Source organism: Cervus elaphus, chromosome 6, assembly GCF_910594005.1.
Source record: "Cervus elaphus chromosome 6, mCerEla1.1, whole genome shotgun sequence".
Taxonomy (NCBI): Eukaryota; Metazoa; Chordata; class Mammalia; order Artiodactyla; family Cervidae; genus Cervus; species Cervus elaphus.
Window position 1 is genome coordinate 20,570,363 of NC_057820.1, and position 12,827 is coordinate 20,583,189.

At 35.0% G+C, this 12,827-nt stretch overlaps 1 protein-coding gene across 2 annotated transcripts in view; it reads left to right on the forward strand.

Moving 5' to 3' along the window:
* The window catches only part of PRKG2 (protein kinase cGMP-dependent 2), a 113,079-nt gene that overhangs the window by 28,573 nt on the left and 71,679 nt on the right, over positions 1-12,827 (forward strand). For both annotated transcript variants that reach the window (XM_043906377.1, XM_043906376.1), the window contains exons 3-4: positions 10,579-10,745; positions 11,769-11,882. In XM_043906377.1, the coding sequence (XP_043762312.1) occupies positions 10,579-10,745; positions 11,769-11,882 (281 nt within the window). The remainder of the gene's footprint in view (positions 1-10,578; positions 10,746-11,768; positions 11,883-12,827) is intronic.

Below are 12,827 nucleotides of genomic sequence, written 5' to 3' on the forward strand. Positions count from 1 at the left end.
CTGGCCCAGGGATCGAACCTGCGTCTCTTACATCTCCTGCATTGGCAAACAGATTCTTTACCCCTACCACCACCTGGGAAGCCCACTTCAAAAGTAGCACTGGTATTATCAAAGATTACTATGCCTATTTTTTAACTTTATGTTAATGGAATTATAGAGATGGACTCTATGGAGTCTGACTTCTTTAGTTTATATATGGAGAGTCATTTATGACATTGTGTGTAGCAATGGTTCGCTATTATTGCTCTATATTGCTTGTTGCGTGACTGTGCCACAGTTTCAGTTCTACTTATTGATAGACATTTGGTTGATTCTGGTGTTTAGCAAATTTAAATAATGCTGCCACGAACAGTTTTGCACTTGTCTTTTTATTTATATATGATTTATGATGGGTGTATACCTAGGAGTGGGCTTCCCAGGTGGCTCAGTGGTAAAGAATCCACCTGCCAAGCAGGAGACGTGGGTTTGATTCCTGGGTCAAGAAGATTCCCTGGAGAAGAAAATGGCAACCCACTCCACTATTCTTGCCTGGGAAACCCCATGAACAGAGGAGCCTGGTGGGCTATAATCAATTCATAGGGTAGCAATTAGTCAGACACGATTTAACAGCTAAACAACAACGAAAATACTGAGGAGTGGAATTGCTGGGTGGTACATTTTATCTAAGTTCACGTTTAATATAGATTGCCAAATACTGTGAGTAGTGTTCCAAAATGGTTGAAAAAAATATACACCCCTACCAGCATTGTATGAGTGTTGTTCCTCCCCATTGTCACTGGTGTTTAGCATTGTCAGTCTTTTTCATTTGAGCTGTTCTGGTGGGTATGTTTATGGTATGTGTATGTTGTGCTGTTTCATTGTGGCTTTGACTTGCTTTTTCTTGATATTTAACAAGGGTGAATGCTTTTAATTTATGTATCCTCTGTTGATGTCTGCTTTCCCCCTGTAGCTTGGTAGTACAACTGTTGTCATAAATCAAGTATCTATGTATCTTTGGATGGCTTTTAGGTCTCTCTGTGCAGGTCCAAAGGTCTCTTTGTCCATCCTTGTGCCAAGAGTATAGTCTCTCAATTATTTTGATTAATAATAATGCTCGATATCCATTACTTTAAGTCTTTTAGTTTTGTTATTGTTCTTCAGTGTTGTGATGGCTATTCTTGGGCTTTCTTATGACTAAGAATTTTAGAAATTGCTTGTCAATTTTCATAAAAAAAATTTTAGGATGTTTATCGAGACTTCATTGAACCTGATCAATTTGAATACAGTTGAGATCACTAAGAAAATTGTCTTCTCATTCATGATCTGCTAATATGCCTCCATTTATTTAGATATTCTTTCATTTCTCTTGTTATTTTGTACTTTGTAGAAGGCTTACGCATTTTTGTTATATATAATATTATGTTGTTGATATTTTTGGTCTTTTAAAAATGATATCATTTAAAAATTTGCATTTTTACTTTGCTACTGGGATATAGAAATACAACTGAATTTGCTTATTGACCTTGAATCCAGCAAGATTATTGAAATCAGTTATCAATTTTGATAGTTTTACCTGTATATTCTTTTGAGTTTTCCATTTATATAACCATGTTTTTTGGAAAGGATGGCATTTTATTACTTCTTTTCCTGTGTTTATATCTTTGATACACTTTTTTCCTTTTTGATTCTTTTATTCTCTTTGTATTAAATTTGCTTAGACTCTATTCAGGGTGAAATTGAAGTGTCCCATTTCTAATATCTGAAGGAAAGCATTTCCAGAAAATGATATGATACTTTCTGCTTTTATTTTGTTTTACAGATTTTTTAAAAAAATCAGATTAAGAAAATTCCCTTCTATTCCTAATTTACTAAGTGCTTTTTTAAAAAATTAAAACATATATGGGTGTTTAATTTTATCAAATAGTTTTTCTTCATTCAATAAGATTTTGATATATATTTTACTCCTTTACCCTTTTCATGTGGTTAATTATTTGCTTTTTAGTCTGGTCTAGATGTATTTATTTTTGACCTTTGTACCTATCTTTATTGGGGATATTAACCTTTAATTTTTCTTGTAATATGGGTTTTTGTTATTAGGCCATTCTTTTTTTTTTTAGGCCATTCTTGCATTAAAAAATAAGTAGGAAAAATTTTTTCTATTTTCTGGAAAGGGTTATATAAGCTTAATAATATTTTTTCCTTAAATATCTGGAAAACTTAAAGATAGAATTCTAGGTCTAGAATTTTCTTTGTGAAATAGTTTTTATCTATTTATTGCTAATCAGATTTTCTCTTTTTTTTTTTTTCTTTTAATTTCAGTGTTGGTATACTGTATTTTTATGGGGAATTTTCTTTTAATCTAAATTTAAAAAATAGTTATTTATACTATTCCCTCATTTTCCATATCTGTAATATTTACGGTGATGTCTCATTTCTCATTTCCAGCATTGGCAATTATTCTTTCTCCCCACCCTCCTAACCTTCCCCCGACCACTGCCCCATTCTCCATGAATTTATCAATTCTATTAGACTTTTAAATAAAGTATTTTAAGCTGTTTTGATTCTCTTCAATGCACTTTTTCCTTCTGTGTTATTTTCTGCTTCTTGTTTCTTTATTTCCTTTCCCTTTTTTAAGCTCAGTTGCTTTTGTTTTTCTAGCTCTTTAAATCACTTTCACTTAAGTTGCTCATTTTTATTCTGTTTTCTTTTGTAATCTATTTAATAACGTAAGTTTTCCTCTTAGTTTTGAATTAACTGAATCCCACAAATTTTGAAAAATCACATCTTTATCATTTATTTCAAAATTTTATCTGACTTCTTTATGATTTAATCTTTCTTAATCAGTGGGCTATTCAGAAATATATTTGAGGATTTTCTGATTATTTTTTATTGATTTTATTTCTGATCTCTAGCTTAGATTTTTAGCTTCTATTGTTTTCAAAGAACATGCTTGTATTATTCAATCTTGTGTAATTTGTTAGATTTGCTTTATGATCTTCATATGGTCAGTTCTCATGAAGGTTCCACATGTCATTGAAGAGAATGTGCATTCTGAATTTGTTGAAATACAGCTTTTTAAAATGTCAATTAAGTCAAGAGATTAAGTAAAGTTTGATAGTCAAGTGTTTAGATCTTCTATTTTCTAACTAATTTTTGCCTGCTTATTCTATTAGTTACTTAGAGGGATGTGTTAAATCTCCCAAAATGGTTGTGTTTGTCTATTTCTTCTTTTAATTTTGTCAGTTGTTTTTTTTGGTTAATTTGATGACATCTAATTAGATGGATAAAGATTTAAAATATATGTATCTTCTTGATGCTATCAATGTAAAATATTGCTCTTTGTTTCTAGGAATAGTATCTTTCATTAAAGCCTACTTTCCTGTATCAAGGAAAATTTTCTTTACATAGGCAGAACTTGTTTTATTGTGCATTCACTTTATTGCACTTTAAGATACTGCATTTTTTACAGATTGAAAATTTGTGACAACCCCATGTTCATCAAGTCTGTAGGTGCCCCATTTTTCCAACAGTTTGCTCACTTCTTATCTTTGCATCACAATTTGACAATTCTCACAGTATTTCAAACTTTTTATTACTATATTTGTTATGGTGATCTGCGATCAGTGTTTTTTGATATTACTACTGTGAGTTACTGAAGGCTCAGATGATGGTTAGCATGGTTTCACAAGAAAGTATTTTTTAATTAATGTGTGTACATTTTTTTTTAGACATAATGCTATTGCACACTTAATAGTCTACAATATAGTGTAAAGATAACTTTTATATGCTCTGATAAACCAAAAAGTTTATGTGACTCACTTTGTTACAATATTTGTTTTCTTGTGGCTGTCTGGAACTGAACCTGTGATATCTCTGTGGTTTGCCTATAATTGGGCTTCCCTGGTGGCTCAGACTGTAAAGAATCTGCCAATAATGCAAAAGACCGGGATTTGATCCTTGGGTCAGGAAGATCTGGAGAAGGGAATGGCTACCTACTCCAGTATTCTTGCTTGGAGAATTCCATGGACAGAGGGGCTTGGCGGGCTACAGTCCATAGGGTTGAAAAGAGTTGGACATGACTGAGTGACTAAACCACACCCATTCCTATAGTTGGTATTACATAGTATATCATTTTCTGCCTTTCTATTTTGAAGTTTTCTATATTATTATCTTTAAGGTATACCTCTTATAAGCAACATATACTTGGTATTGTCTTTCTTTGTTTTTATCAATCTGACAATCTGATCTTTTAATTGAGATATTTAATGTAAACAAAAAATGTTTGGGTTTAACTTTAGCATCTTACTATTTGTTTCACTTTGATTTCTTTTTTCTCTACCTCCCATTTTCTTGAATTAATTAAGTATATTTATTATTCCATTTTCTCTTCTGTTAGCTTTCTAGTTAAAGATTTTTAGACTAATCTTGTAGGAGTTACCCAAATTGTAACATACATTCTTAATGTATTCAATTTCCAATATAGACTAGTAGTTTTATCAATACTGAGAGCTTAAATTTATATTAACTCCATTTACTGATCATGCAATTTTGGCTCTTGTTTTCATACATTTATTATGTATATCAAACTCTACAAGGTATTATTCTTATTTTTTAAATATTTATTTTTATTTATTTGGCTGCCCCAGGTCTTATGAATAGTTGTGGCATGTGAGATCTTTTAGCTGTGGTATGCAAACTCTTAACTGCAGCATGTGGGTTCTAGTTCACTGACCAGGAATTCAACCCAGGCCCCCCTGCATTGGGAGCGCAGAGTCTTAGCCCCTTGACTACCAGGGAAGCCCCCTGTACAAGGTATTATTATTACTCTTTTATGAAGATGAGCTTCCTTTAGTCACCCACATTTTACTTTTCCCATTCTTTCTTTCTTCTAACATCTGGGATCATTTTCATTCTCTGTTAAGTCTGTTGCCAGTGGAACTGTATTTGGAATATGTATTCATTTTCCTTTAATTTTTAAAGGCTCTTTTCACTGGATAAAGATATTGAACTAGGCTCTCTGAAGCACTTTGAAGATATTCCATTGTCTTTTGGTCTTCATAATTTATGTTGGCAAGTAAGTCAGTCCTATTATTGGTCATTTGAAGGTAATAATGCCTGTTTTCTCCAGCTGCTTTATAGATTTTTCTTTTGTATTGGTTTTCAGTAATTTAGCTATGATGGGACTAAGCATGCTTTTTTATGTATATATTTTATTTGGCATTTGTTGTGCATCTTGTCCATAGCTTGATACATTTTCACTGATTTAAGAAAATTCTTAGATATGATGCTTTCACAGATTGTTTCAGACTAATTTTTTCCCTTTCTTTGGGGCCCAGTTACATATATGCTCAACTTCTCTATCATGCCTTATATGTCTCCTATGTTTTGCTTTTGTTTTTATTGTTCTTCTTTCTATCCTAGATTCTATCCAGTCTTCTATCTGGATATATTCTGCCTGCCCAGTTCATTTTCTAATCTTTTTCGGCTGTGACTTATTAGATTTTAAACCCATCTATTGAGTTCTAAACTTCAGGTATTATATGTTTAAATTCTAGAATCTCTACAATATTGTAAAGTAATTCGCCTCCAACTAATAAAAATAAATGAAAAAAAAATTCTAGAATCTCTATATGATTCATAAAAAGATTCATTTTCTCAGTTGACATTTTACATTTTATCCTTGATTGTCTTAAACATAGTTATACTACAGTTTTTACCTGATACATACAATTTTTTAATCTACTGTGGATCTGTTTTTGTTGTCTTTTTTCTCTTCATTTCCATCCATTTGATCTTTTCTCCTGGTATGCCTGGTAATTTTTTATGTCATGCCAGGTACTCCATATAGAAAAAATGTAGAGAAAATTTGAGCCCTAGATTTTGTAAACATCTTACAGGAAGATTTACCTTTGCTTCTCACAGGCAGTTAAGCAGGGGCAAGTAATTTTAGGCAAAATAGGATTTGTAGTTTTAAAGTTAGTTTTTTGTTCTTTTATTCCTGTTTGGGTTAGTCGTTACTTCTAGGTTACAGCTCTTTTGATGTCCCATCTGTAATCCTAGGTTTACTAGGATCTATCTTGGTGTGTTTTAAACACTGACTTGTGTCTTCCAAAGTCTTTGAGGCTGCCAAAACTCTGCTCAGTGCTGCCTACAAATCAGTAAATGCCTTAAAGGGAAAAGAAGAGGTGAATGTCAAGTTCATGTTCTCTGTTGATCATCCTTCATCAAGCTGTTGCTGTGTTGATAGGTCTCCAATGCTATCAAGCAGGTTTGTAAATATATATTTCAATCAGCTTTTATACTTGTTTCATGTGAGCAGGGAGAGCTGTGCTTATAATGGCTGGCCTATATCATAGTTAGAGAAGGGTGGCAAAGTTCATACACTTAATCACTACTGTATGTAGCTTTGTAAACAGAAAATTCAAGATAAGACTCACTTGTCCAAGAATTTATGAATTACTTTGGAGAAAAACTCATAGAACTCTTTTCTAAAAGAATATTATAATGTGTTTATGTACTAAGCTAAGTTAAAAGGATCTAGAAACTCTTTGAGGCTGTGGACCATGCTGAATTGCTTTTTATGTCTTTAGTAAATGCTTAGTAAATTTGTTGAGGTGAATGGGCATTAAAACACGTATTCTAGGAGTTTGGGATAGAATAAAAGGGTGTGTCAGCTACTTTATGCAGGCAGCACCACGCATAATGGATTTCTTGTTAGATGTATAATATTTGGTAGGTTGAGGGGGAAAGAAACTAAGTTAAGTTCAAGGAGAAAACATATGCCAAGTCTGAAGATGAAGCTGGCAGGCCTAGGAGACAATGAGGTTACCAGTCTATCTGTAACAAAGAATTTGTTTTAGGGAGTAAGTACTGGATGTGTAGAGTGGATGCATGTGATGAGAAATGTGGGAATACCACATTGTGGGATGCTGATTTTCTTCTATGGGCAAAAGTCTTTTCATAATATTTCCATGCAATGTTAATAGAAGCTAAGCCAGACAAAGAAATAAAGAAGACGTTGAGGTTTGGAAAACATTGATTTAAACAGATTTGTTTACTGCAAGATTTCTTTGAAACTTTAAAGTGTGCATGGTGAATTCCAAAAATTGTCTAAACTCAACAAATTTTTGTTTATAAAGGAACAGTGCTTCTGGGAACATGTTTTGGGAAATTGGGATATGTGGGCATTGAGGAAATACTTGCTGGAATATGACACTAGCATGAAAGGCTTGTGAAAGCTTGAGCTTTTATGGTATTGTTCACAGCTTTCCCCCAAGAACATCTTGCAAAAGTCTTTTTTCACTTTATATTAATTGAGTGAATTAATGGTTTTAGTGGATAAAGGAAGAATGAGATCAGAGTGAAGTCAGGTTTTTACCAAAATTAATCTGATAGAGTTGGACTATAAAGAAAGTGGAGTGCCAAAGAATTGACACTTTTGAACTGTGGTGTTGGAGAAGACTCTTGAGAGTCCCTTGGACTGCAAGGAGATCCAACCAGTCCATCCTAAAGGAAATCAGTCCTGAATATTCATTGGAAGGACTGATGCTGAAGCTGAAACTCCAATCCCTTGGCCACCTGATTTGAAGAACTGAGTCATTGGAAAAGACCTTGATGCTGGGAAAGATTGAGGCGGGAAGAGAAGGGGACGACAGAGGATGAGATGGTTGGTTGGCGTCACTGACTCAATGGACATGAGTTTGGGTAAACTCCGGGAGTTGGTGATGGACAGGGAGGCCTGGCATGCTGCAGTCCATGGGGTTGCAAAGAGTTGGACACGACTGAGCGACTGAACTGACTGAACTGAATCTGACAGTGTGGTATAGGATGTGTGTGTGTGTGTGTGTGTGTGTGTGTTTACCAGTTCTTTACCAAAATTAATCTGATAGTGTGGTTGGACTACAGGGGTTCGTAATTACCACTTACAGGGGTAAGTAATTACCATGAAATTAAAAGACACTTGCTCCTTGGAAGAAAAGCTATGACCAACCTAGACAGCATATTAAAAAGCAGAGACATTACTTTGCTGACAAAGGTCTGTCTAGTCAAAGCTATGGTTTTTCTAGTAGTCATGTATGGATGTGAAAGTCACACCATAAAGAAAGCTGAGTGCCAAAAAATTGATGCTTTTGAACTGTGATGTTGGAGAAGACTCTTGAGAGTCCCTTGGATGGCAAGGATATCAAACCAGTCCATCCTAAAGGAAATCAGTCCTGAGTATTCATTGGAAAGACTGATACTGAGGCTGAAACTCCAATCCTTTGGCCACCTGATGCAAAGAACTGAGTCATTGGAAAAGACCTTGATGCTGGGAAAGATTGAAGGCAGGAGGAGAAGGGGATGACAGAGGACTTATGGTTGAATGACATCACTGACTCGATGGACATGAGTTTGATTAAGCTCCGGTAGTTGATGATGGACAGGGAAGCCTGGTGTGCTGCAGTCCATGGGGTCTCAAAGAGTCAGACACGGCTGAGTGACTGAATTGACTGACATGGGTAAGAGATTAGATGCTGAAAAACCAAAAGGAAGCTGGTAAAATTATCCAGACCTAAGAACCTTTTTCTTGGATGTGGTGACATCCTTGGAATTGGAAACTAAAATGGATAACAGTGATATTTTGTAAAGAGAACTTACAAGATTTGGTGATAGATTATATGAAAGAGGAAGGAAGTTTTCAAGGTACTCTGAGAGTCTGGATGCCTCTGAGGCTGATGGAGTCACTATAGGGAAGAAGGAATTTCTATACAGGACTGTTTTTTTTCCTTCATGGAGCCTATGACTTGATGAAGAGGATCATAAAATACTAATTCCATGAACTTTCACTTTGGGTTGGAGAATCTTCTTTCTTTCTTTTGTTTTTAATTTGGCTACACCGTGAGGCATGTGAGGTCTTAGTTCCCCAACCAGGGAGTGAACCCTGGGCCCTGGCAGTAAAAGTGCTGAATCCTAACCACTGGACTCCCAGAGAAATCCCTTGAGAACTTGCTGTGTAGAAAAGATCACAATTTTTACACAACAAAGCTAGGAATGGGAGAGAGTTTGAATGAAAAATACAGGAAAAAAACTCCGATTAAAGAAAAACAACACTGTATTTGAGTGAATGCAAATATATTGTGTAAAGTTTCTGACTTAGCCCACAAGACAACTTTTCTTCCAGCACATAATTCTAAGATAACTACCAATAAAATATGCTAATTAGAACATTTGAAATTTATGGTGATGATGATTAGGTAATTGCTTTGAGCTACTTCTTTTCCAAAGGAAACTGAAGTGTTCTAGGATTATCAACAAATGGACCTCTGATTTGGGGACTAAATATGCTGTGAAATTGTAAATGTAGGTTCTGTCTAGTCTAGGCATACTAAGAGTCAAAATATAAGCAAAACGAAACTGTCACCATCACCCTTTATGTCTGATAAAGCCTTATGAGTCCCAGGGGAGGCGACTTCTCCAGTTGAGAAGAAGAAAGAGATGGAATGGAAGCAGCACAGACTTCAGACACATAGACTTAGATTTAAATCCTGGGGGTGGGGGTGGATAATTGCTTTTCAACTTTTAGTTTGTGTGTGCATGCTCAGTCCTTTAGTAATGTCCAACTCTTTGCGACCCTATGGACTGTAGCCCGCCAGGCTCCTCTGTCCATGGGATTCTCCAGGCAAGAATACTGGAATGGATTGCCATGCCCTCCTCCAAGTGATCTTCCCGACCCAGGGATCGAACCGCCATCTCTTAAGTCTCCTGCATTTGACAGGCAGGTTCTTTGCTGCTAGTGCCACCTGGGAAGCCCAGCTTTTAGTCTATTTATATAAAAGTAGAAATAGTCATTATCTTACAGAATACTAGTGAGGGTTAAATAAGATAAAAATGACTAGCACCATAAGAATTAGGTATGTGTATACACTAATGAATGAGTACTGTGTTATAGACTCTTACATAACCTTCTATCTATCAAATAGACCTGCCCCTTTTCCATTTAAAAATCATATGTCCATTAGTATTGCACCTAGAGATCTTGAAGATTGCTACATTTGTGATGATGACAATTAAGAGAGATGATAAAATTGATTTCATCATGATTAGCAGAAAAATATTCAAAGATATTTTCAAAGAACTTCCACATAATGAATGGTAGTTATAAGGGTCAAGTGTTGGTGGAGCTAGAAAAGAATTTTTGTCCTTGCCAGAAAAGTTGTAAATTGTTATTGTTGTTACTCAGTTGCAAAGTCGTGTCGGACTCTGGGACCCCGTGGCCTGCAGCACACCAGGCTTCCCTGTCCTTCACTATCTCCTAGGGTTGGCTGAAACTCATGTTCATTGAGTTGGTGATGCCTTCCAACCGTCTCATCCTCTGTCACCCCCTTCTCCTCCTGCCTTCAGTCTTTCCTAGCATCAGGTATTTTCCCAGTGAGTCAGCTCTTCACATCAGGTTGCCAAAGTATTGGTGCTTCAGCTTCAGCATCAGTCCTTCCAATGAATATTCAGGGCTGAAATCCTTTAGGGTTAACTGGTTAAAGTTGTAAACACATGGGTAGTAATATTAAGAATAAAGATATTTTTCACTAATTGTAACTCAACATTTCCTTTCCATTACATCAGTGAGAAGAAGCTCATTACAGATGCCCTTAATAAAAATCAATTTCTGAAGAGATTGGATCCTCAACAGATCAAAGACATGGTGGAATGCATGTATGGGAGAAACTACCAGCAAGGGAGTTACATTATTAAGCAAGGAGAACCAGGAAACCATATCTTTGTACTGGCAGGTGGGTTTCACAGATTTTTACAGTTATCACATAACAAATATTTGCCTATTGTTTAATGATTTTTTGCACATATTTATAAAAATGCAAAATTGGTTGTTCTATTTGTAGAAAACATAACAGATTGAGTTCATGAAATAGTAATATTTGTTGGTCAAATCATCCTGATGTTAATAATTAATATTTATAGAATGCTTTCTATATGTCCAGCATCCTACTGAGTGTTTAATAGAGAGATCTCATTTCAGCATACCCATGTGTTTACAACTTTAGTTAATCCTGTATGGTGAGAGTGTGTTTAATTTTGTAAGAAACCACCAAACTGTTTCAAATTGGGTGTACCATTTTGCATTCCCAGCAGCAGTGCATGATAGTTCCCATTGCTCCACGTCCTCTCCAACACGTGGTATTGTCAGTGTTCTCAATTTTGGACATTCTATTAGGGGTAGAGTGATATTTCATTGTTGTTTTAATTTGTTTTTCCCTGATAAATGTGATGTGGAGTATCTTTCCATAAGCTTATTTGCCATCTGTATGTCTTCTTTGGTGAGTGTCTGTTAAAGTCTTTGGCCTGTGTTTTAAATGGGTTGTTTTCTTATTGAAGAACTTTAAGAGTTCTTTGAATTAATGTATTTTGTAAAACAGTTCTTTATCAGATGTATCTTTTGCAAAAAAGATATTTTCTCTCAGTCTGTGGCTTGTCTTTTAATTCTCTTGCTGTTATTTTTCTCAAGCACTCTTCTTAGTGACTTCATTTATTAATTCTTACTTATCACCACCATATGAAGTAAATGTTATTAACTTGATCTCTGTTATTGACAAGGAACCCATGCAGAGTGGGTACCTCTCTATGCTAATCAACTAATAGAGAGTGGGCTTCAGTCTGCATTCCTAACCACTTTATTATAATGAGAATTGTAAGATAGCTCACCTGAATGCTTTGTGTACCTTCTGCTTGTTTTCTTTTAATTTATGGAATCTCAGTGGATTTTGATTATTTGTGTTTTCTTACATTCTACTGGATAGAGGGTCGACTAGAGGTGTTCCAAGGGGAGAAATTGCTGTCATCCATCCCTATGTGGACCACGTTTGGGGAGCTAGCCATTTTATACAACTGTACCAGAACTGCCTCTGTGAAAGGTAACAGAAGAAGAAATGCTGTAGTTTTCAATTGCTACACAGTGTTAAAGACAATCGAAGTCACTGTTGCATCCTGTCTTTTTGTCTTCTGCTGTGCTCCTTATGCTTTTGTTAATAGAAAGGCAATGCTCATAAAGGGATTTATACTGAAGCACTTGTCCAAATGATTCAAGCTTAAAGAAACCTTTCCATTGGAGACCTGTATTTAAAATATGAATATGGCTTTAAACATAATTGATTCTAGTATTTGCTTTAGTTGCCAATGTCAACTTTTTACTATGTAGATATTTGTCTTTGGCTCATCCAGAATGTTTGCTTTCTATTCTCCATGAGGTGATGACCCTATTATAAATCAGAACAAGTAATTATACCAATAAAATGTGTAAATATCAAAAAGGATATGAATTAATTAATGAGAGTTTTCCTGAGTGATTTCTGAGATTAGTTCAATTGCTTCTCTTTAGGGTTCTTGTTTTTATTGACTTTATTCATGGTCATATCATGTTTTCTGAATTAACTTACATCTAGTGTTTCTCAGTGTTTGGGACTAGGTTATCTGTGTGAGCATTGTTGCAGTATTTGATAAAAATGCAGATTCTAAGGCTCCACTCCAAACTATCTCTGGCAATGGGGCCCAGGGATCTTTATTTTTAACAAGAGTGTCAAAATAATTCTAATTCACTCTAAAGTTTAGTAAACCAGAGATTTTGATTTTGGTTTATTCTGTAGGCTTTCATCACTGCTATAAAAAACAACTCACTATCATAATTTCATATAGATTTTTTGGAGTGACTACTTTTACTTCTCTTCCTTTTTAGATTATATTCTTGCTTTTAATGTCTTTCCTATGAAAAGGCTGTCTCAAAAACTGTCTTGCATAATCTCTTTGAAAGTGATTTTATATATTTTATGTAAAAGTAACCATAGAGATTCTTAAAATATATT